This window comes from Watersipora subatra, chromosome 1 (assembly GCF_963576615.1).
Source record: "Watersipora subatra chromosome 1, tzWatSuba1.1, whole genome shotgun sequence".
NCBI classification, from domain to species: Eukaryota; Metazoa; Bryozoa; class Gymnolaemata; order Cheilostomatida; family Watersiporidae; genus Watersipora; species Watersipora subatra.
Genome location: NC_088708.1, coordinates 14,858,022 through 14,883,161, shown reverse-complemented (window position 1 = coordinate 14,883,161; position 25,140 = coordinate 14,858,022). Strand labels below are relative to the sequence as shown.

General features: G+C 42.2%; 1 protein-coding gene across 1 annotated transcript in view; it reads left to right on the top strand.

The window, feature by feature from the left end:
* Nucleotides 1–25,140, top strand: part of LOC137409141 (nurim homolog) — a 51,611-nt gene that overhangs the window by 12,344 nt on the left and 14,127 nt on the right. Inside the window, exon 4 of the mRNA XM_068095542.1 lies at nucleotides 566–750. Coding sequence (XP_067951643.1) covers nucleotides 566–750 — 185 coding nt within the window. The remainder of the gene's footprint in view (nucleotides 1–565; nucleotides 751–25,140) is intronic.

Genomic DNA, 25,140 nt, shown 5'->3' with positions numbered 1-25,140 from the left:
TGAATTGCTTATCTATGAATATGAACGGGTTTAAGGCATTGTTTACACTGCTCATGTCATGCTCATTTGTTAAAGCCATAGAGTTACCCGAGCTCTATGAGCATTATGAGTTTGCTTTTTAACATTTACTCGCATGTAATGAGGATTATTATCACAGGTTTCTCTGTTAATTATTGAGTTAACACTTTCCTTCATATTAGTTTTTGATAATTGACTTGTAACGACTCTCTAATAGTCTGTAACAATGGTTGTCATACCCAGGCTCTATTTTCTTAAAAACTACTGTCTTTTTTCAAGTCTACAATAATTTTGATACAATTGGATGTGTTCAAGTAAATCTATTTTTATATACATGTATCTATATATCAAAATTGCAGGTTACTTTTTGCGACCTTTTGTGAAGTTCGCGTAGTTGCAGGGGTAATAATCCCTCAGCCCGCACATCGATATTAGCGTGGAACTGTAGTATTGGGAAGTCGATCTCTCTATGTTATGGTGTAGACAACTCCGACTTTTAATGTTGTACATTCAATGATAATAACGTTATTTGGAATGCATGACTTAGGTTTACTACTCGGTTTTGGGACTAGCGTCACCCATTTCAATGAAGTCTTCAGGACTTCAGAGGCTCTACACAGACATGAGGCATCCCGGTTCAGTGTCTCTGACTCTCATGCTGCTCGCCCATCCTCATATGACAGCAAGTCGTGCCCTGCTCTTTTTTGTCATGCTACTCTACTGTCTGTGCAGGTCAGTGGCTTAGCCTTACTTTTGCATAGTCTGTGGTGTTGTACTTTGTGCAAATTGGTAACATTCTATTGCATTTTGCATAAAGCGATATGTCCCAAAATATTGCATCAATCGGTCTTTTTTAAAGCAGGAATGTGAAGTGACATACGAGACAACTTCGAACTTTCATGAATTTTGATATTTATGCATATTCAAGCTTTTGAATTGATCACAAGAAGAAATTTTTGTGAAAACAAATGTATTTTTCCTGTAAACTACCTTAACAAAGTGTCAGTTCGGAATAAATAGTATTACATGCAAATCGTGAAATGGCAAAGCATTTTTGCTACAACAAAATAATTCCAACTACAAAAGCATCTTCATTCTTATCCCTTCATTTGATAAGTTTTTAAAATGCTTGTTTAGCAATTATTTAAAGTTTAAGCAATTAACGCCATGTTTGGCAAAGCGAGAATTTATTTTCTATGTTCCTAAAAAAATCATCAGTTGCATGTTTATGTCGAAAAGTTGTTGCGTGATCAGAAATTAAGATGATCACATTTGGCCAGCTAAACTCATTTCCACATTTTTGAACTAGTTTTCGGTAATGGCTGTGAGTGGATAATGCCTACGGTAGTGTACTGCAATATACAGTGGACAGTAGACACTACTATAACCTAAACCTCCCCTTTCACATAAATTCCACTTTACGTAAATAATTTATGTAAAGTTTTCAAATTTTTTGTTTCGTATTATGTAAGAAATTCCATATAACGAAAAGCGTCGAGTCAATGCAAGTTGTCAAATTTGATTTGAATAACAAGAGTCACTTACACTCTAGTTAGCCTTAAAAGTATCATTTCCTTTCTTGTCGCACTTAGAGAGAGAATGATGTATGGGAGTATCTCTACTAAATATACTAGTACCCTGGCAGTCTAGTGTGCCATGAGAGATCTCTATTATATATACTAGTACCCTGGCAGTCTAGTGTGCCATGAGAGATATCTATTACATATACTAGTACCCTGACAGTCTAGTGTGCCATGAGAGATATCTATTATATATACTAGTACCCTGGCAGTCTAGTGTGCCATGAGAGATCTCTATTATATATACTAGTACTCTGGCAGTCTAGTGTGCCATGAGAGATCTCTGTTATATATACTAGTATTCTGGCAGTCTAGTGTGCCATGAGAGATCTCTATTATATATACAGTCAAACATGGATAACTCGTCCACGGATAGCGCGAACACATGGTTAATTCGAACATTTCCTTTGGTCCGTTCCCACGTAATGATAAATTGCTATAGATAACTCGAACTCAACACTGTTAATTCGAACTGTTTTTTTGCCCAACGGCTACCGAAACGGTTGTTATCGCTTTAGAAAATCACTTTATTCAAAGCCATAGAGGTAAACTTCATCTTTTCGTAATTCATAAGCGTCGTTATTACCACCATCGGCAAAATATTTTTGTCAACGACTTTTCTAAAAGTTTGGTGAAATTTGATTTATACTGCGATACGATGAATAGCACGGGCTAGCCGGGTCACGCGCGCAAGTATTTTCCCCACGCACATACAAAACAAAAATCGCATGTTGTTTTGTATGTGCGTGGCGAAAATCTTTGAGCGCGTGACCCGGCTAGCCCGTGATGAATAGTTTTCCGACGTTGATTCCGTGTTGAATCAACGTCGGATTGTTGAATGTTTAAAACGTCTTAAAAAATGTTGTAATTAAACGTATACGTTGTCTGAGCTACAAAAAACTATTCATCGTTTGACCTAAACACAGAATACGTGTGTACATTCAATAAGTATCTATTAAAAAAGCGTGAGTGATATAGAATGTACCGTAAAACCTCGTAAAACTTCTAATTGAACTGCCTCGGAGTGTTGCTCTTAACGAATCCCAGGTAAAGTAAGGTAATCTGCATAAACTTCAAGAAAAAACGGCAAAATTGATCGTGGGTAAAACCCCAAAAGAAAAAAATGTCTTTTCTTTTGAGCATTTCAACAACGATCAAGTTTTGCCAATGTCAATCTGAAAAACGTCCTGGCAATAACATCACCTCAAACAACAAACCAATCTCAAGTGATAGAAAAATCTATACTTTTTCATGAAAACGTTTTAAACTTTACATTAGAAGCATTTAATTTGAAACAAGCCATTTGTGCTTTTGATTTATATTATAGTTTGTATATGTACATGTATCTACTAATAAATAAGTAAATATATGGACTTGTGACAGTGCTCTGATAACTTGAACGCTCTGATAATTCGAACACTTTTGCTCGGTCCCTTGAAGTTCGAGTTATCCATGTTTGACTGTACTAGTATTCTGGCAGTCTAGTGTGCCATGAGAGATCTCTGTTATATATACTAGTACCCTGGCAGTCTAGTGTGCCATGAGAGATCTCTGTTATATATACTAGTACTCTGGCAGTCTAGTGTGTCATGATAGATCTCTATTATATATACTAGTACCCTGGCAGTCTAGTGTGTCACGAGAGATCTCTATTATATATACTAGTACCCTGGTAGTCTAGTGTGTCATGAGAGATCTCTGTTATATATACTAGTACTTTGGCAGTCTAGTGTGTCATAATAGATCTCTATTATATATACTAGTACTCTGGCAGTCGAGTGTGTCATGAGGTATCTCTATTATATATACTAGTACTCTGGCAGTCTAGTGTGTCATGAGATATCTCTGTTATATATACTAGTACTCTGGCAGTCTAGTGTGTCATGAGATATCTCTATTATATATACTAGTACCCTGGCAGTCTAGTGTGTTCATGAGAGCTTTCTATTATATATACTAGTACCCTGGCAGTCTAGTGTGTCATGAGAGATCTCTGTTATATATACTAGTACTCTGGCAGTCTAGTGTGTCATGAGATATCTCTATTATATACAGATAAAGCACAGAGAATAAGTAGCTGCGCAAATATTCAGAAATAGCTAAGGGCAGTCGATTGGTGCAGCTGTTAGTGACGGTCTACCAATATGAATTTTAGGAGTTGAAGTCTCATTGAAAGCAGTCGTTTATCTTCACTTCTAACTCTGGCTTCAGGGAGACATACACCGCTCTTATTACAATAGATATATTTTTGTTTTATGTTATTTTAGACGTATACAATATTTGTTCCTTGTTTTCCTTACAGCATAGACATTCCTACATAGAAAAAAAGTGAAAAAATCCATTTAAAGTAACATTGAAGGTGTGCGCTCCCGTTAACCTAATGTAAAATTAGCGCAATCATGACGCTAAGTCTGATGAAGGCGATCAGCAAAAATAGGAACGTTGTCGATACAAACAGCAATACCACAGTTACAGTCATTAAATTAAAAAGTAAAGTTTGGTTTTCTTTTTTTGAAAGGCCAAAGGAGTGTGTTTGGGAAGATCTTAAAACATTTTGGGCAATTTACACATGTTTTACACTTTATATAACGTTAAAATCCCTATAAGGTAAATGTTCTCGGCACAAATTATTTATTTTTCGTACAAATCTCTCTTATATGTATTATATTAGAATGGAGTTATTTAACCTTGTAATTTAACCATGCACGTGGAGGCAACTGCTATATTAAAATTTTGAACAATTCGCTTTGTTTGAAGTTGTTATCTATTTTTCGGCACTTATCCTATCTGATTGATAACAGTTTTCTCTCAAAGTTTTTTGTTGTTTTTTCAGAGCCAGTTTCCTTAGGCTTTTTCTTACTTATCAGTGTCATTTCTCTCGTATCGCATAGCTTGCTATTCTTGATTTGATGTCAGGTGTTACATGTCTTCTCTTTAACCACACCTCATCTTTCCTTCTAGCATCAAATTGTCTTCAGCTATGACTCATCGGCTTATCTCTTTTCATGCCAACTTAATGCATTTTATACTTTGGCCTCCCTCACATTTGCTTGTGCACATTTGCCAATGACCTTCAACTAATGTACAGGCCAGACATCAAATATATGTAACTGATATCACAGCATACCTACCCTGGCTGTCATTTGACAACAATAAGACCTACCCTGTTACACAAGTTCATAACAAACTTTTCAAAACTTATTGAAACAAAATTTGGAGTGGCAGCTGCTGAGACTGAAGAGCAAAAGATGGGATAGGAACTCACACTTGACTAAGGACGATTAGAGCTCTTTTTATAAATTAATCTGCCATCTGGTCATACATTGCTCCTTGTTTTTGCTCGCTGCAGCTGTTCCACTCCCATAGCTGCCTCGCTGCAGCATTCCTATTTCTACCCTCTGCATATTTTAGCAAAGTTGGCAGCGCCTCAAACTAAATGTCACTATTTTGACTTTCACTTACTCATAATTGAAAAATTAGATTTTGTAGCCAATGAAGTCAGAGCTTTGTAGCAGTTGCCAGATGCTCAGCGGTTATATGTTTTTTCATAGCACAATCTCACAATTTTCTTCTTCCTAATATCAAGATTTGATTTCGAAAACTAATCATGAATTTGTCAGCTTCTCATAATCACCCAAGGTCAGTGTGTCATCGAAAAATGACAGCGTGTCAGACGTATATAATACTCCCAGTGTAGCAACTGAGAAAGTATTTAGGCTTATCAGAAAATGGTTGCGTATGATGGGAATCTGGTATCTTATCTTGAATATAACTAAGCCATATCTTCCTGTATCTTATGGCACCATGCACGGCTAATTATAGTCTTTCAGGAAAACAGCTTGTGTTGCTTCAGCGAAATGCAAACAGCCCCTACATGGTGCACAATGTGCTAAGCTGGATAAGGTTTCACCGCTATCTAATCTCAGAGACCTCAATTGTTTTACGGAGCTAGTCTCTCCTTATTATCTTCTGGCGCCATGATCTGTCCTGAGAGCTTTGTTCAGGGCACTAGAGTGCCATTGTGTAACACTAAGGCAACTGCCGGGACTGTTATTTTTAATAGCATAATTCCTATGTGTTGCTATGTGTAGGCAGCAAAGTGTAGGTTGCTGCCATCAATAGTAGGAAAATGTCAGAAGCTCAGGATTTGATGGTGTTGGCTAGGCATGATGTTTGTCTTTGCAACTTTTTGGCATTGTTATAGAAAATAACTCTTGTATGCACTTGCATACATTTGCTATTCATGTTTGGGTTTGCTGACTCTATCGGTGTAAAACATCAGGGATTTCTTGTTAGCGTTTTAGCGCGAAGTGAGCACATTTGGCATGACGAAAAATTACTGCTTTAAACACACATGAGGCAAGTTACCAGGGAGTTTGACCTATATCCATCGGTAACCAATATGAAGTGGTCGGCCTGCGCTCGCGGGTAATGGAGCAGTTTCTTTTGCTTTTTGCTTTAACCCATGTTTTAAAAAGTGAACACAAAAGGTATGAAATACAAAACTAAATGAACGATTAAAAAATTCATTTATAAAATATAATAAAATGAATTGTGATTTTTTTTTTTGAATTTTATTGAATTTTCAATATTGCAGTAAAGCAAAACTAGCAATTTACCATTGTCCAACTTTGAACTTCCTTGTCCATCGTTCAGGGTTCCACAAACTGTCCAGTTGTTAAATTTTGCCCAAGCTGTTTTGTAGTCAAATTTAATTATACTATAAAAACCTGTCTCTTCCTTACCATTTTGATAAACCTTTTAATATAAATTTTTTGTAGTTACTGCGAAGTCGTTCAGGTTTTTTCCTAGACTAACCATAATATATCGGACAGTCAACTCATAACTTATCGGCTGCAATGGTGCATCAGACATTCGACCGTAATTGACTTTTCTTGATTTCTGAATTGACATTACTGAAACATGTGTGAAGCTGATAATGGGATGATGCAATGTTTCATAAATTAATTGTTCCATTCATTTTATTTGACAGAGAACAACACCTCTGCAGCAAAACCAAAGCTTGTCATTGCTCTCTTCAGGTACTATAGATGATTTATTGTTAACATTTTTGAAGAGAGCGTTTTTAGTCACTATTCAATTGTTGTTTTGCGAATCTTTGAGTCACAAAAAGTAACGTACAGTATCCTACTCGAAGAGTTCAATTTACATATCTACTCCTCCCGCATTCTTTGTCTCCAATTTTCTAGTTTAATTCAGTCGCATGATATTTCAATTATCTTTCAGCCAGTATTGACCAATCATTTGAAAGATTCTGAGATGGTGTCACTATGAGGAAATACTTTAATTGCTAACACGTTGGCCAGATTGTTGCCTTTGCTATTTCATTATGGCTGCCCTACAGAAGTGTCCATAGGGTCTCTCTGCATGCTAGAATGAAAACAATCACTTGCTGCGGGTTAAGGTATACTGATTTTGTACACGAATGACGAATTGTCATCTGTTTTCACTCAGATGTGTTGTAAGACATGACACTCTCAAGCAGGTTTTTATGTAGTAATTCATATCTGCTCTACCACTAAAAATGGTGCAGAATTCTTCTGTTTCGTATTTTCCTTGTGTTTACATTTTGATAATCATGGACATTTATGGAGTATTCTAGATAAATTTTTATTGCTATGCTATTGCGGTCATCCATTTTACTTATCACAAAATTAAAGAATAACAAATATTTACCAATATTGAATAGAAAATGATCACATTAGGAGACTTACACTAGTGGATACAACCCACCAATTTGTGATGCTCGCTGTTATGCTTTGAGAATTTTATGATGTTTTTGTATTTATGACAGCTTTAGCAGTATATAATTTTTCTGGACTTCATTGTAGAAACATCATTAAAAAAATATATCTGGACACTGACTTAGAGACAGTGTAATCGGGAATGTTTAAGTTGAGACATTTGAAATGCTATAAATATAAGGATGATGCTATGCGAGGCAGATCTATAATTGAGTGAAGGCCCATTAAAATTTGGTCTGAAAAGATAGGTTTATTACATGCCCCCCCCCCCCTGTTCTGAACTAAGATAATGCTTCAGACAGATCAGAGGGTTGAGGAACAAATTTACCAGCTGGATGACAATTATAGTTGAGATTCAGATATGCGATTGTTCGTTTTGAAATTATATGTTATAGCGTATTGCTAGGTTATAAATATGTGACCTTAGCGAAGGATGACATGAAGTTATTTTTATTCGAGTTTATTTTGACTCACAGCGTGACCATTTACGTATGTTGCGATAGGTCATATGATAGGTCATATGATAGGTCATATGATAGGTCATATGATAGGTCATATGATAGGGTATTATTATAAGAATGAGATGAAAATTACATTGAATTATCTTTTGTAAGAAATCATTTAATGGAATAGCGAAGACCTCCAACTGAAGTTGTATGTGTCAGCCTCCAGTACTTGCGGCTATACCGTAATTGCGAGCATCGTTCTTCACCTTTAGTAAGCCGCTCTTATTGAAGTCAGTTTGTATGCTTGGAACTTGGTTTATGTATAGGTGTTGTTCTATTGATTATGGAATAAAACATTCATTTAAGGTTGTATAAAGCTTAGTCAAAATAATATGTGAGATAAATACAGCATGAGGATACATGTATTACAGTCTTGCTTATACAGTTTTAACACCAATTTAATCTAGACGTTTAAATATATGGTGTTTAGGAGATATATGTATATATGGTAGGCCTACATAAAAAAATGATGAAGTATTACGAAACACTGCGAAAGAGTAATTAATTCTATCAAAAATATCAATATATTTGTTTTGCAAATTTATCTCTGTCGACTTTCTGTGAACCAGAGCTAAAATATTCTTATTGTGTGTCTAAAAGCATTCTTTTTGTTTCCTAGCAATGTTGAGCCCTTGTATCAAGATGCAGCTTCACATACGCAACAATTGCTCCTAACTTCTGGTGACAACTTGGAAAAACATGCCTAGTATCATTGTTGATCAACAAAAGTTAGCTGAAAGGTTTGCTCTTCAGGGATTCTACAAAAACCAATTGATTGATATTCTGATTAAAACATAATTCAGTACTCAATTAGCTTGTGAACTGTTTCTTTCCCAAAAATATCCAGTTAAGTTGAAAAATATACTATATATTATATTATAGTAATCATTAACTATATCTGTAATACAAGTATATGATATACATTGAGCCACAGACAATATTTACTATAATAAGAGCCGTGTCTGTCTGTTTGTCCGAAGCCACGGTTGGAGGTTGGAAAAAGATTGCATCGTGTGGAATTCGAACCCGGGACTCTACCACCCGCGTCAATCATTCGCCTTCGTGCATTGTAAAATGATTGTGCTTATACTGTACTTATTCTCTGCGCTTTATTGTGCTTATACTGTACTTATTCTCTGTGCTTCATATTATTGTGCTTATACTGTACTTATTCTCTGCGCTTTATTGTGCTTATACTGTACTTATTCTCTGCGCTTTATTGTGCTTATACTGTACTTATTCTCTGCGCTTTATTTGTACACCTGATGATATCTCATGGCACTTGAGACCGCCAGGGTACAAGTATTATTAGTAACAATAGTACTTCAACAAGTTGAAAAGTAAAGTTATCGGTTTGTAGCAACACAAATAGCAATGCAATTCTTTAATCAACCGTAAAAACATTAGAATTTGTAGTTCTCAAAATTTAAAAAGTTGGCTATTTAGCTGTTGTAAAAAGGTTCATCAGAATAACGCTTGGTTTTTGGTAGTTGCAAGCAATATTTTCATCAGCTAATCTATATATAAATCTCAATGTTTGTGACTTACTTAAAAGCTAGTAATTTAAGCTAGTCTAAATGTTTATTACAGCAAGAGCGATGTCAGAAGCCAGCTTAATAAATGTTACATTATACGCAATGCAATGATCGAGTCGGCTAGTATATTCCCAAGCGTGCGTATTTTAACCGATGTAATGATTAGGTGCACTATTGTTAATAGCTACAGCCAGTTGGACGCATAGTCTAATTGGTTGGCTCGCCTCTCTGCAGACCTGCATGTTCCAAGTTCAAATCCTCTGCGAAATGGATTTTTCGTAACTAAACCTTATTCGCTATAACTGGACAAACAAATGACAGATGACAGACAAAAACTTAGTTTTATATATATATAGATAATATTATTATTATGTCTTGGTTTCAAATAGTCTCCACCTGGTTGTATAGGTAGTTTTATAAGCATAATATTATTTGATGACATATTAGACTAATTTGATCATAAGTTTGAATTTCTCACATAGCATTATGTTGCAGGATCTATTGTTTACAGCAGCTTTACTATATAGTTTGACTAAATAGGCTCCTTTTTAAGTGCGAACATATCTGTAATGTTAGAATATACCTAATTATTTTCTTATCAATGTTTAACATAATAATTGGCTTCATAATCCCATTGCCAAGAATAATAAATGGAATAAGATGGTAGGGTAAATATAGCTCTTCAGACAGCTCATGCTCGTCGCTAGTATAATTCGAGCCTAGCTTCATAGCCACAGTATCTCGGAATTATTCCTTAATTATTTGTTTTTCACGATATCAGTGACGTGTTATAGATACCGATATTTGGTTAATTAAATTCTCTGCAAATACTCTGGATAAGATAGATAGAGTTACAAATGTTTCAGACAGCATACCTGGTTGTGTAAGCCAGAGTTTTATGGTTGTGTCGATTTGTAGTAATGTACACATTTGGGTAGCAAGCTGACAACAGGAACCTAACTGAGGTAAAAGTCAGTAGAGTGGAAATAACCTAACCGAAAAAAACTTGTCTGTGCCAAATTCAGAGTCATTTCGCAATCGTTTGTCCTTATTGCTTTAGGCAGTTTAGTCTGTTGAAATTGCCAGATATAATAGTTGATTGTTGAAATTGCTTATTCCTATTTCTATTTATTCTTCAAGTGCATTCGCTGTAATGTCGGTGAACATTGCCACTTTTGCCTCTCATATTCTACCAATAGGAATATGACCCAGCTGCAGATTTCAGAGCCGATCATTCTTGCGGAGTTATCTGTTCGCTTAGTCTGCCTCATTTACTTCGATAGTAATAATTATAAAGATGATGTAGTACAAATAACCGCACCTTTCCTTTGTACAGTCAAAAACATTTTCTCCGATAGTTGCCTTAGCATGCAAATTTTTCAGCGCATGGTGTGTACTACAATCTAATACTTGGTTTGACACCCGAAGTAATTTCATCTCCCGCATGTGTTCTATAACTCTCAAGTCATCTCAAAGTATGCAGTTTCATAAGCAAAACTCTGGTAAAGCTAAATTTAAATCGTAAAAATAGTAAATTATTTAATGATATATTAGGCTAGTTAATTTAACTTCAGCTAGAGTAGGCTAGTAAATTAAAGTAAGTTGGACTGCTATCTCTATCACCACCTCTAACTTCATCCAGTCTAAATTAGAGTTAGTTGGACTGCTATCTCTATCACCACCTCTAACTTCACCCAGCCTCAATCAGAGTTAGTTGGACTGCTATCTCTATCACCACCTCTAACTTCATTCAGTCTAAATTAGAGTAAGTTTGACTGCTATCTCTATCACCACCTCTAACTTCACCCAGTCTAAATTAGAGTAAGTTTGACTGCTATCTCTATCACGTTCTCCATGGTAAAGTAAGAATGGGAACCTCATTTTATTGATTATCACTTCATTAATTTTGGTTTTATATCTAACTTGTTTGAAATTCAGTTTTTTTACATGTTTTGTTGGATACATTTGTTATCATACATTTGTGGGATACACATGTTGTTTCAAAATACCTGTAGTATTTATTAAGGAATTATCGTATATCTTTGACCGGTTGAACGGTGGAATTATTGTCATGATATTTGCTCCAAAATGTGCCAACTTTAGCATACAAAGTAGATCTCAGAACTCATTGTTTTACATCTGCTAAAGGTTTGACTATAGGTGTATCATAGGAAGATCTTATCTTGTTCCACTTGTTTTCATCCTGTTACATGTCTTCTAGAAATATGAAGTTATTGTCTTCTGGTTTTTAATGCAGTTGACAACATCAGCAACATCGAAAACATTTGCATATCACTAATCACTAAATTCAGGTAAAACGTCCATTCTAAAAATAGATCGACACAATTATTACACATAATCATTACAAGCTGTTGCAGAGGTGTGCGAACTAAACTAGACCTTTTTAGTCGAATTTAAAATTCTCATTTGCAATGTTGTTGTTCATTGTGAATTTAGTTAACAGCCATAAATTATATCGTATTAAACTTGCATTGGTTCTCGGCGTCACCCGAAGTGTGGATGTAGTTACAACCATATATTCAAATCATATATTGCAATCACGTATTGCAATGACATTACTTACACGCTGAAATTTGAAAAATTATAGCTAATTATTCTCACAAAAATTGAAAGTCATTGAAACATAACCACACAAATATCACTCAATGATATTAATTGAGGATTGTGCTGTCACAAAAGTATTTCTTTCATTTGTGATGAGATGTATATTTCCATGTAGCATGTATTAGCATGTACATTTCCATTGTGAATACATTACATTTGCTGTGAAAGCAGAGTAGTCGGTACACCGCTTTCACAGCAACAATCCATAAACATGTTCATTGAGTTTCTCATCAAATAGAACGTGGAGCATTTATTTGAAAATTTTGCATGCTAAGATTGTCAATAGAGTCCGGAATTGCTTGAAGTAGGCGGCTTTTTCACACGAAATAAGCCATAGATAACGTGTGGAGCTCTGGCAGTCTGCTCTTATCACTCCTCCTTGTGAGAATTGTTTAATATCTTAGAATTTATAGTAAAGACTATTCTACCACTTTTAAAGGCGCAGTTGGTAGAATGTCAGTCTACCAAGCTGAATGGTGTGTGTTCGAGACCCATGCAAAGCAATCTTTTATGATGCACTCTAATTACTGCCTATATCATTTCTTCAGTGTGATGCTTTCAAGATTACAAGATCAGAGTTTTATAATATGGTAGATCAATCCACGTTTTGTCCTGATCTCAAATATGTAAACCAAACAACTGTAAGATTGTGTTTCTGAATAATTACTTAGGCTAGATTCTGAACATTGCATTTGTAATGGTTGAAGATATCACTCTATACAGATACATCACACTACATACATTTCTATTCGCTGATTTCGAGTCGTGCGGTTGGAACAACTATTTGAACAGACTTTGGGCATCCCTGAAAAGGGCCAATTGAGGTACTATGAAGGTAAACTCTTGGTTAATATTTGGTTGGCCAGCTTCTGTTCTTGAGAACGGCTGACACCTTCCGGGCATGCTCGCAAGGAGTTACTTTATCTCTGCGGTTATTTAAGTGAGGCCAAGTGGCAATAAAAGTGGTGATGAGTGCTGTTTAGTTTTTGGCTTGCTTCTGCTTATTTGTCGACCCACTCTATGCCAAAGCTTCTCAATTAGGTTCAGGTATGAGTTCTGAGTTGGCCACTCAAGCATTGTGATGTTGTGATCAGCAACAAATTTCTTCACTTTGGTAGCATGATGGCAAGGTGTGTATTCAAACCATAGATATATATACCTAGATTGGCCAATAATTGCTATTCCCATCGGTTGCCTTGTCAGACCTAAATGGCACGACGTAACGTCACTGTATTGTACCTCATGCTTGACTGCACTGCTGTTTACAATGAATCTAATGGGAAGAAGGTAACAAAATTACATTTATTTTCACATAAAAACCTTCTTGGATACATAATCCAGTAAACTAAAGCAATTCTGTGATAATATCTGATAACCACCATAGATTAAAACTATAAAAGCTATGAATTGTTGCACACTAATCATGAGCCATTATGGCTTTATTTGCAACCCTCTCTTATCCCCATTCTCTCTTTTCCCCTTCTCCAAAGAATAAGTTAGAAGGGGAAAAGAGAGAAGGGGAATGGAGAGGGGGGGCAAATAGCCAACCCACCCAAAGAGCCAGACCCTGGCTAGGTAAAAGACTAATATCATGTTGAACTAAACATTACTAAGTACAGTAATACTTCAACTTACGAGTGCTCCATTGTACGAGAAACTTGAGATGCGAGCCAGCTTTTATGCAAGTTTCAGTGCTAACATACGAGCCATGTTTGAGATACGAGCACATGAGTCAGTTGCCAAGTATGCCGAAGGTGTTTTATGAGAACGGCATCACTCTGTATTTTTCAACTACTCAGGTTTATACTTTGGTAGTGCGTCTTTGTGCGCGATTTTCAGTGCAGAATTACACTGTATGTGAATTAAAAGTACTCTGCGTTGACTGAAAGTTTGCCAGTAAAATTAAAGATGGTGCAAAAAAAATCAAATGATAACAGTTGATATTAAACAGAAAATTATTGAAAAATATGCGAAATGTGTATGCGTGATTGAGCTAGCTCAGCAATATGACAGAAATACATCCACAATTATCAAACAGAAGGATTATATTCAGGGCATTTAGTTCGCAAAAGGACTAACCATAGTTTCTAAACGGCGCAGCGATCTTCACAACCGCTGATGGAGAGACTGTTCAGGCATTTAATTGGATAAAAGATAAACAATTTTCCGGTGACAGCGTAACTGAAACGATGCTACGTGAAAAGGCCGGTGCTATCTATCAAAACTATAACAATAGACATTCAGGCAAGTTGGCTAGTGGTCGTGCATGAATCCTTTGTGACGACACCTGTGTTCGTCCTAATCGCAACATGTTGAAAGGGCGACAAAGGCGAACGTATTTAGATAGATTTATTTTAAGACGGCCGGCTAGTCGTGAAAGCGAAACAAAGGAAAAATTAGCTAACCAGCGAGAAACTTTAAACTACGAACGCCGAAGAAACTTTAATTACGTCAAGTTAAAAATGAAAGTTTGCTTTTAGGTTTGCTTCTGAGTTTGTCTTTTAAGACATTAATAAAATTCAAATTTATTAAAGACAACTGTTGTAATGAAGGATAACTTATATCTCCCTCCCTCGCAAATGCTAGCATTAGCTGCTATTGTATGTATTGTGGAGGACCGGGACATGCCTGTGTACTAATTACTGCACTCACATATATATCCGCACTGTCGTTTAACCGAACCTCTCGAACTTCCCTTATTGCATGCTTGAACTGCCTTTTATTATTATATAACTGTATCACTGAACTGCCCTTGTATTACTGAACTGCCCTTTTATTATATAACTGAACTGCCCTTGTATTACTGAACTGCCTTTTTATTATATAACTGAACTGCCCTTGTATTACTGAACTGCCTTTTTGTTACATAACCATCATGTTGTATCTGGCAATTCCTTTGTGCTATAAATAGATCAGTAGGCGGAGTTAAACGATAGGCGCTGGCTATATAAGCCAGCGCGGTAGGCAGGCAGAGGTGTGCTTGATTTCACTCATACTTGTGCATACTTGTATTAAAGATATCGATAATAAACTGCTATATACTCATACGAACTGCTTCTATTGACGCCTGCCTGGTTGGCTCACCGATTGTATAAGCAGACTCAGTGCAACCAACAGACGGAACTGCCAGGGTGACTCTAAGAAGGCTAGGAGGCGATCCACGGCCTTGTCTAGACTCGATCAGGTGTGCCATGGCACTAGAGATCCAGTCTTAAGACCAGCCATTAGTGGATCCAGACTAGCCTGGGATAGAGATCTAGAGGCAGGCCGGGGGTTTGGTTTCAGAGCAAGCCTGACTACTAGATTCTTGTCTTGGACTGACTTGACCGCCACCGGCAGGTCAATCAGGCCTCGGACAAGGTCAGCCAGTAGCCCAGGTTGCGACTCCCTTGTTAGGACGTAAAGCTGACTCAGCTACCGGAGTCAGATCCTTTACACTGGTGGCAGCAGTGGGATTTGCTTAACCCACAACAGGACGACTAACAGGGACTAAAAAGACGACGCAGGTATGACCAGACGGACTCGCAGCGCGGAAAGACCGGAAGCTCTCCGAACGGAGGGACTAGGAGGTCTAGAGCGACTGACAGGTGTCTTGGAAAGACTGCTCGTCAACCAGAGAACACAGGGACCCCCTGCACCAAGAGAAACATTCAGAGCCCCAGAATATGACGGGAATAGCGATGTAGAGGCCTTCATCAGACAGTTCAACGATGTAGCCGTTGCAAATGACTGGGGGCCAGGGTCCGCGCTGTTACACATCCGAGAGAGACTGCGAGGGCAGGCTAAGGACTGTGGACACGGGCAGACCATACACGGCGTATTTAACAACCTCCGGGCCAGGTTTGGACTGACACCCAAGGAAGCCAGAGCCAAACTGCAGGGCCTAAAAAAGGACCAGCAAGCAACGCTATTTGAGCACGCCACCCAAATAGAGAAGCTGACCGACATCGCGTTTGGGGAAATGTCAGATCGCCTAAAAGAGGAGATGGCCGTAGACACGTTCTGTAGTACGCTGGGCAATGTGTATTTGCAGCGACATCTGCTAGCGGTGCCTACTCCTACGTTGGAGGCAGCCGTGAGAGCAGGGAACGAGTACTTACAGGTTCGACCTAGTATGGCGTCTCACCAAGCCCAACCCTTCAGGTCGGACGTCAGGGCAGTCCAGCCAGACGAGACAGGACAGGGCGAGGGAGAACAGGGCCCCGAAGAGCCGATTGTGGTGGCTAGGACTACCCCGAATACCCTCGAGCTGCTGTTGACCTCGGTGACGGACCTAGCCAAAGAAGTGGCCAAGTTAAAATTGTATATCCATCGACCGCAGTCTATTACAGAAAGCGGGACGAAGAAAAAGGAAATGGCGAGATGCTGGGGGTGCAACCAGGAAGGCCACCAGAGGAGAAGTTGTCCGCGGAGGCAGGCAAATCAGAGGACATCCTATAGGCAGGACCAGGGAAACGCCTACGGCCCGCAGCAGTAGGTCTACCTGCTGGCTGCACAAGGGCACCCGGACACGAAAAACACAGACAACGTAACAATACAAGTCAAAGGGAATCTGGAGTTGATCCGGAGGGTTGGCAGCATCCGACTAAAACGGCGGCACCAGTCAAGAGACCCCCGGTAGAAACGATTCCCGTCTACAACCCATACCAAAGTCTATGGGAACTGGATGAGGAGGAAGAGGGACGCGAGGCGAGCCCCCGGGACTCACCGCGGGCGGCCAAACAGGCGCAGCGGCAGTACCTCCACCAGATCCAGAGACTGGACGAAAAACGAAGAGTTTATGGACGTACCAGAGAACTAGAAAGGCCAGGGCGGAAGGGAGGTCCCACTAGGGCCGAGCACCCCGAGCGATCTGGACAGCAAGGGTCGGGACAGAGAGCAGATTCAGGGGTAACTGAAGCTCTCGAAAGACCAACGCTGTACAGATCAGGAAGAAGGGAGCTTGCGACCCAGATGGAACCCCGCCGTAAGCCTAGACAGGTTAGGTCAGAGAGAGATGGCCCCACCGGCGCTGATCCGTTCAGGAGATCCGTATCAACCGGATCGGGATGGAACGAGGACCCAGCAATGGCGGAGCATCTCCAGAGACCGGAGTACCATAGACCCAGAGACGAAAAGGGCTGGGATGAAGCCGAACCCCCGAGACGGGGGCCGACCCGAGGCGGCCATCTCCAAGGAGGGAATCTAGGCCAACCCACGAGTCCGGTGTCGGGTCCGACAGGCCGGTACGGGGAGAGCACAAGGCCAGCTACTCCCGAGGAAAGCCTGGAGGACCAGCTCGAAAAGAGTCCACCACCGGATAGGCCTAAGGGACGTCCGAGGAGGAAAAAATCGGAAGAGATGCTCGATACCGCCACAACGGGGGAAGGGTTGCCAAGAGTTGGAGCTCTGGAAAAACCCCATAGGTCGAGCTACTTCCTACCGGGGAAGGTAGAGAGGCAAGACCTCCTGTTCCTCATAGACACCGGCTGCAACACTAACCTACTCTCCAAAAAGGTGTTCGACAGAATGCCGGAGCGAGTGAGGGTGCAGTTAGAAGAGAATGACCGGTATGGACTCATGGCAGATGGTAGCAAGCTCCAGTTTTATGGACTGATAAGGCTAACTGGAAGGATCAGGGACGTGGCTATAGAGGAGAACTTTCTCGTAAGCCAGATCAGCGAAGACGCTATTCTGGGTATGCCTTTCCTGATCTCCCACAAGTGTCAGATTGAATTCGGCCGACCCGTCATTTCCCTAGGGAATAGGCAACTTACTTGCACCGACAAATACGGGAGGATTATGGTGTCCAACGTTCACGCCTGGAAGAAAGTTACTATCCCTCCCTTGTCAGAGGTAAGAGTGACGGGGAAGATCTCCGCCAGAAATTACGTGCCGATGGGCTTGATAGAGGGCTCTGATCCACATCTACCCGTGGCATGCAGCCTGAACAGGCCTGGAGAGGGTGGTGATGTCACCATACGATGCCTGAACCCCGGACGTCAACCGATAGAGTTGGGCGCCGGACACGTCATTGGCTCATACACGGCTGTGGAAGAAGAGGACATACAGACGGATCTCTGGTCTGGGCCGGAACACGGGAGCCTCGACGAATCAGGAGTGGGGTGTGCCACTGTAAGGACGGGGGAAGCCGTTCCGGGTCACCTGGTTGAGCTATATCAGCAGGCCCTCCCAGGATGCCGGCACGAAGGAGAGAAGCAGAGCCTGGCCCATCTTCTGACCAGGTACCAGGACGTGTTTAGCAAGTATGATGGCGACGTAGGAAGGACCGACCGAATCGCCCACAGCATACCCCTGATGGAGGGTGCCAGGCCGGTCAGACAACCCCCCCACCGGTTGGGACCTCTCAAGGAGGCAGAAGCGGACAGACAAGTACAGGAACTACTGGAAAAGGGTTTGATCGAGCCTGCCAATGGGGCGTGGAGTTCCCCAGTCGTCATGGTAAAGAAGAAGGATGGCGGATGGAGATTTTGTATTGATTATCGACAGCTGAATGCGGTCACCCAACAGGATGCGTACCCCATCCCTAGGATTGATGAAAGCCTGGACGCCCTGGCAGGAAGCCGATTTTTTAGTACGTTGGATCTGACCAGTGGATACTGGCAAGTACCGCTAGATCCGGACGCTCAAGAGAAATCCGCCTTTGCCACGAGAAGCGGGTTGTGGAAGTGGAGGGTGCTGCCCTTCGGATTGACGTCAGCACCCGCCACCTTCCAAAGACTGATGGAGTCTGTACTTAACGGGCTCCATTGGAAAACCCTCTTGCTATACTTGGATGATATCATCGTAATTGCTCCAGACTTCGAGACCCATTTGGCCCGTTTGGGAGAGGTCTTCCAGAGACTCGCCGCCGCGCAGCTGAAACTGAAGCCCTCTAAATGTGAGCTCCTCCAAAGGAAAGTGAGGTACCTTGGCCATGTGGTGAGCCCGGAGGGAGTGTCCACGGACCCGGAAAAGGTAAAGGCAGTGGCCGAATGGCAGACCCCTCAAAATATAAAGGAACTGCAGGCCTTCCTGGGGACCACGGGGTACTACCGACAGTACCTGCGAGATTACGCCACTATTGCCAAGCCACTCACAATCTTGACTAGCAAAGGGAAGCCTTGGAGGTGGGGAGCAGAAGAGCAGCAGGCATTCGAGACCCTCCGACAAGGCCTGATCTCGGCACCGGTGCTGGGGTACCCCAACCCAAAGAGTCAATATACTCTGGACACCGATGCCAGTAATGTGGGAGTGGGGGCCGTCCTGTCCCAGAACCAGGGGGGCAGGGAGACCGTAGTGGCATACTACAGCAAGACCCTCAGCCCAGCCGAACAAAATTACTGTGTGACGCGCCGAGAGCTCCTGGCAGTAGTAAAAGCCGTCAAGCACTTCCGGCCCTACCTGTATGGTCAACAGTTTGTGCTCCGCACGGATCATGCCTCCCTGAGATGGCTGTGTAGGAGGAGGGAGCCGTCGGCTCAAGTAGCTCGGTGGCTGGAGATTTTGTCAGAATTCTCGTACCTACTGGAACACCGAGCAGGGGTCAAGCACGGGAATGCCGACGGCCTGAGTCGACAGGTCTGCCCAAACGACTGTCGACAGTGTATCCGAATAGAAGAGCGAGACGGGGGCCCTAGCAAACAGGCATTGCTGGAAGGAGAGTCCGACACCGTGGCCGCAATTAAACTACCAGGAGACCGAAATTTTCGACAGCTGGTACAGAGCCAAATGGAAGGGACACAAGCTGTGGCCAGGATGTACTGGGCAGTAAAAAATGATCAGGAGCTACCAGAGGAGGAGCTGACTCTAGGGAGTAACGAGCTCCGGGTCCTACACAAGAGACGGGAGGCTCTGAGGTTATCCCCAAACGGCGTCCTGGAGGTCAGACTAACGACGGACGGCCACCCCAGATGGTGTACCCTATGTCCTCGGGCGGACCGGAGCCGGGTAATGTGGGACACGCACAGGCTTGCCCACGCGGGGGTTCACAAGACGGTAAAAAGGTTACTACTCAATTGGTATTGGCCGGGACTGAATGCCGACGTGAGACGACTCGTCAAGACGTGTGAGATCTGTCAAGTGGCAAAAACCGGCGGGAATCACGCAACTAGGAGCAGACACCGATTGTACGCCGGGCGACCATGGCAGAAGCTAGCGGTCGACCTGGTGGGACCAATGCCAGTGACTAACCGAGGGAACAAGTGGATCCTAGTGATTAGCGACCATTTCTCCAGATGGCAGGATGCAATAGCGATCCCGGAGGCAACTGCCCCGGTGGTAGCCACAACCCTGGACGAAAGGGTGTTCTGTTACTTTGGCCTACCCGAAGAATTACACTCCGACCAAGGGGCTCAATTTGAGTCTAAACTCATGGGAGAATTATGTAGTCTATGGAACGTAGACAAAACACGGACTACGCCATACCACCCCCAGGGGAATGGCATTGTAGAAAGAAACAATCGGAGCTTGGGAGATTCCTTGAGAGCCTTGCTCCTGCGCCGTGGGCCTACAGAGTGGGACTTGTTGCTGCCACAGATAATGAGGGCTTTCCGGGGCACCCCCCACTCCGCCACGGGAGAAACCGCGAATTACATGATGATGGGCAGGGAACTGCGATTGCCAGACCAGCTCTCAGACCCCGTTACAGTCACTGGCCAGGCGGTACAGCCCTACGTACTGGAATTGGCCAGCCGGCTGGAGGAAACGTATGAAATTCTCCGAGACCGCCAAATGAAGATCCGGGTGGAGGATGACGAAGAGCCCCCATCGTTTGGGACCGGTGACTTGGTGCTGCTGGTCAACAAGAGACGTAGACGTGGAGAAAACCCCAAGTTACAGCCCAAATATGTGGGACCCTATACAGTCACTAGGTGTAATCCCAACCATACGTACCAAGTAGAGAGACAAGGACAAATCTCAGTACAGAACGAAGAGAGATTAAAACCATACTACGCGTGTCCAGAGGCCGATGGGCGGGCCCCGGCCACTAAGGAACCCTCCAGGAGGCCAAACATGAGGGGTGCCACTGGACGAAGAGAGAGGAGGCTGGAAGAGTTAGGGGAGATACTGCCCGCAGTAGAGTACACTGGAAGGGAGCCTCCCCCGTTAACACGGCAGGAGAGGATGGAACCTCCCCCGGATATGGACAGTGACACGTTCAGGAGACGACTTCTGGAGGTCCTGGCCAGAGAAAGAGAGTCTGCCTCGGGCAGTCACGATCCCAACGGAGGGGTTAGGGAGGCAACAGAGCAAACCGGTATAACCAACGCGGAACCAGAGGAACCAAGTCTCGGGCCCTGTTCCGAAACCCCGGTGGAGCCCCCCGGACAAGAGTTGACGGAAGGAGAGACAGATAATACCACAGTCGACGAGGCCTCCGACTCCGGGGTCACCGAACAAAGGGATCCGCCCCAACCCGAAGTTTCTACACCAGCACCAGCTGAAGAAGAGGTGCGAATAAACACAGAACCCAGGAGAACAGAAAATGGTATGGGAGAAAGACGAGACGGGAGACCACGGCGAATGGCGGGCCCTCCTATCAGATACGGCGAGACTGTGTGCCACCAAATCGACCCTGAAGAAGAAGGACCGGAAGCCAGAGAAAGACAGGCCGAACTCAGGGAACGGTATCAGTCTACCAAAGCTATGGTGGAACAACTGGAGACCTTGATAGAGAGGGAAGGTCTGAGGACGAACTTAGAACTGATGTCTCAATATACAATTCTAAAAGAGTCGGTTGCCGAACTAGAAGAAATGATGGCCGCAAGCCGCCACGGAGGAGGGCAACCAGATACAGTCATACCTGGCCGAAATATCCCGGGAAAGGGGACAGAGACGGAGGCAGACGAAGAAAACCAAACAGGAGAAGAACCATCCGGCAATGAAGGCCTTCGACAGCCGACTCCGAACGATAGAACAATTCAGGAACGAGAGCACGGTAGGACCGGAAAGCGGCCATCTTATGAAACTGAGACAGCCTCCAGTCACTTCAACCGTTGCGCACTAACGAAGAACCAGCTCTCTCCACAAACCTATATCACGAATATGAGACCAACTCCAGATGAAACCAACGCCATCGGGGATCCAGAACTGCAGGTATTATTAACAGAATTGGACGAGATCTTGGAAGGAACTGAGATAACGGCAGGAAACCAAGACGTCGATCAGGTAAAACTACCTGGGAATAATATAACCAAGGAAAATATCGCACCCATTGCCTATAAGGGAGCGAGGCCAGTAGAACCGGCGATAACCACTACCAGGATGGTGCAAATGATAGGGAACAGGGCGCCCCAGGACAAAGCCAAGCCAAAACAGGCCAGGCAAACTTCTGAGGGCCAGAGTTCCCAAGTCAGGAGCAGAGGTAAACCACTCCAGGGTGGCCCTCCGCTAGAGACTAGCCAGAGGCACCGACTGAATACTCAACCGCGACCAGGACCAATACCGACGTTATATCCGGATGGCCGAGGAATGCCGGGTAGAAGCTCAGAGGTTGAGAACACAAGCGCGGCGTTTCCACTGAGTTCACTTAATTGTTCACCCCTGGCCGAACAATTGGGGGGGAGAGTGTGGAGGACCGGGACATGCCTGTGTACTAATTACTGCACTCACATATATATCCGCACTGTCGTTTAACCGAACCTCTCGAACTTCCCTTATTGCATGCTTGAACTGCCTTTTATTATTATATAACTGTATCACTGAACTGCCCTTGTATTACTGAACTGCCCTTTTATTATATAACTGAACTGCCCTTGTATTACTGAACTGCCTTTTTATTATATAACTGAACTGCCCTTGTATTACTGAACTGCCTTTTTGTTACATAACCATCATGTTGTATCTGGCAATTCCTTTGTGCTATAAATAGATCAGTAGGCGGAGTTAAACGATAGGCGCTGGCTATATAAGCCAGCGCGGTAGGCAGGCAGAGGTGTGCTTGATTTCACTCATACTTGTGCATACTTGTATTAAAGATATCGATAATAAACTGCTATATACTCATACGAACTGCTTCTATTGACGCCTGCCTGGTTGGCTCACCGATTGTATAAGCAGACTCAGTGCAACCAACAGACGGAACTGCCAGGGTGACTCTAAGAAGGCTAGGAGGCGATCCACGGCCTTGTCTAGACTCGATCAGGTGTGCCATGGCACTAGAGATCCAGTCTTAAGACCAGCCATTAGTGGATCCAGACTAGCCTGGGATAGAGATCTAGAGGCAGGCCGGGGGTTTGGTTTCAGAGCAAGCCTGACTACTAGATTCTTGTCTTGGACTGACTTGACCGCCACCGGCAGGTCAATCAGGCCTCGGACAAGGTCAGCCAGTAGCCCAGGTTGCGACTCCCTTGTTAGGACGTAAAGCTGACTCAGCTACCGGAGTCAGATCCTTTACAGTATTTAATTTTACATTTTAAATAATCACATTTCCTTGTATTATTTTTTGATTGTGTCTTTTTGATAGCATGTGGTAAATTATGACAATAACCAACATGTTCTTTCTGTTACAATGTCTTGTTTTGAGTGTTTTATTTGCATTTTCAGAGTATGGAAACCAAGCAATATATAATTAATTGTTCGATATATAAATAAATTGCACCAACATGCGAGTATATTAACATACGAGCTCAGTCTCGGAACGCATTAAGCTCGTAAGTTGAAGTATGACTGTATAAGTTTTTAGCTTTTAAGAGCTTGTAATCACCTTCTCATATATTTCACACCTACAACACAACAGAGTAAGGCATGGTGAATCTTATGATACCAAATAACTGCAATGTGAATTTTGTTGCAGGTTAACCTTTAACTTGCTTATGCATATTGTACAAATAACTTGGTATTGTCCTTTCGTGACTGGCTTCTTAGTGGTGGCAATTAGTGCTAGCCTGGCAAAGTTTTTCACCAATCCAGCACTACTAAGCAACACTCTTGTCGCTTTCTCGCTGTGGTTGCAAACCTCAATCACCACAGTCTAAGACAAAGTCAAGCCACCCTGATTCTTAACTGTAATTAGGGAATTCGTTGCTTGGTTTACATCAACGTTGGTAACATCCACGATGCTAGTGATACAATCATTACACTTCAGCTTTGGTGACCTAGCCAGCTGTAAAATAATCATTCTGTCTCATTTTTGACTTCAGACATACTTGCATACTCATCATATTTAGTCATGTTTAGTTCAGCATATTAGTCTATTTACCTAGCCAAGGTCTGGCTCTTAGAGTGGGTGGACTATTTCCCCTCCCCTCTCCATTCCCCTTCTCTCTTTTCCCCTACTAACTTATTCTTTGGAGAAGGGGAAAAGAGAGAATGGGGATAAGAGAGGGTTGCAAATAAAGCCATGATGGCCCATGATTTGTGTGCAACAATTCATAGCTTTTATAGTTTTAATCTATGGTGGTTATCAGATATTATCACAGAATTGCTTTAGTTTACTGGATTATGTATACAAGAAGGTTTTTATGTGAAAATAAATGTAATTTTGTTACCTTCTTCCCATTAGATTCATTGTAAACAGCAGTGCAGTCAAGCGTGAGGTACAATACAGTGACGTTACGTCGTGCTATTTAGGTCTGACAGGCTTTTTCCCTATTGGCCAATCTAGGTATATATATCTATGATTCAAACAGTCAGGCCTTCATTCCAAGGTCCCTGATGCTTAGTGTCAGATTCTATAGAACTTTAGTGCATTTCTCTGCATTCACCATGATATCACCGATCATGGTGCACACTTTTAACGGGCACACAACCCCCAAATCATTACAGAAGTGGGGCGTTTACTTGTAGACAGTCTTCACCGCGTCTTCTTCGCACATAATTGGTACCAGAGTGACTTTTTATTGTGAATGTTATTAGTGCTAACTATAAATCTTTGTCACTGTTCTGTTATCCATTAAAGATGTTTTCGAGCACATCGGATTCTCCTTTTGCCTGTGCTTCTGTCAGCAATGGTTGTCTAGGAGCTTTGCAACCACACAAACCATTAGCTATTGGCATTCTTACAGTTGATGCAGACAACAACTCCACTTGATTCTTGCCATTCTCCTTTCATTTGTGTGCTGTTTAGCCGGCGGCTTGTCAATGATGCTCTAATCAACTTTCAATCATCTCATTTCCATCTTCCTTCCTT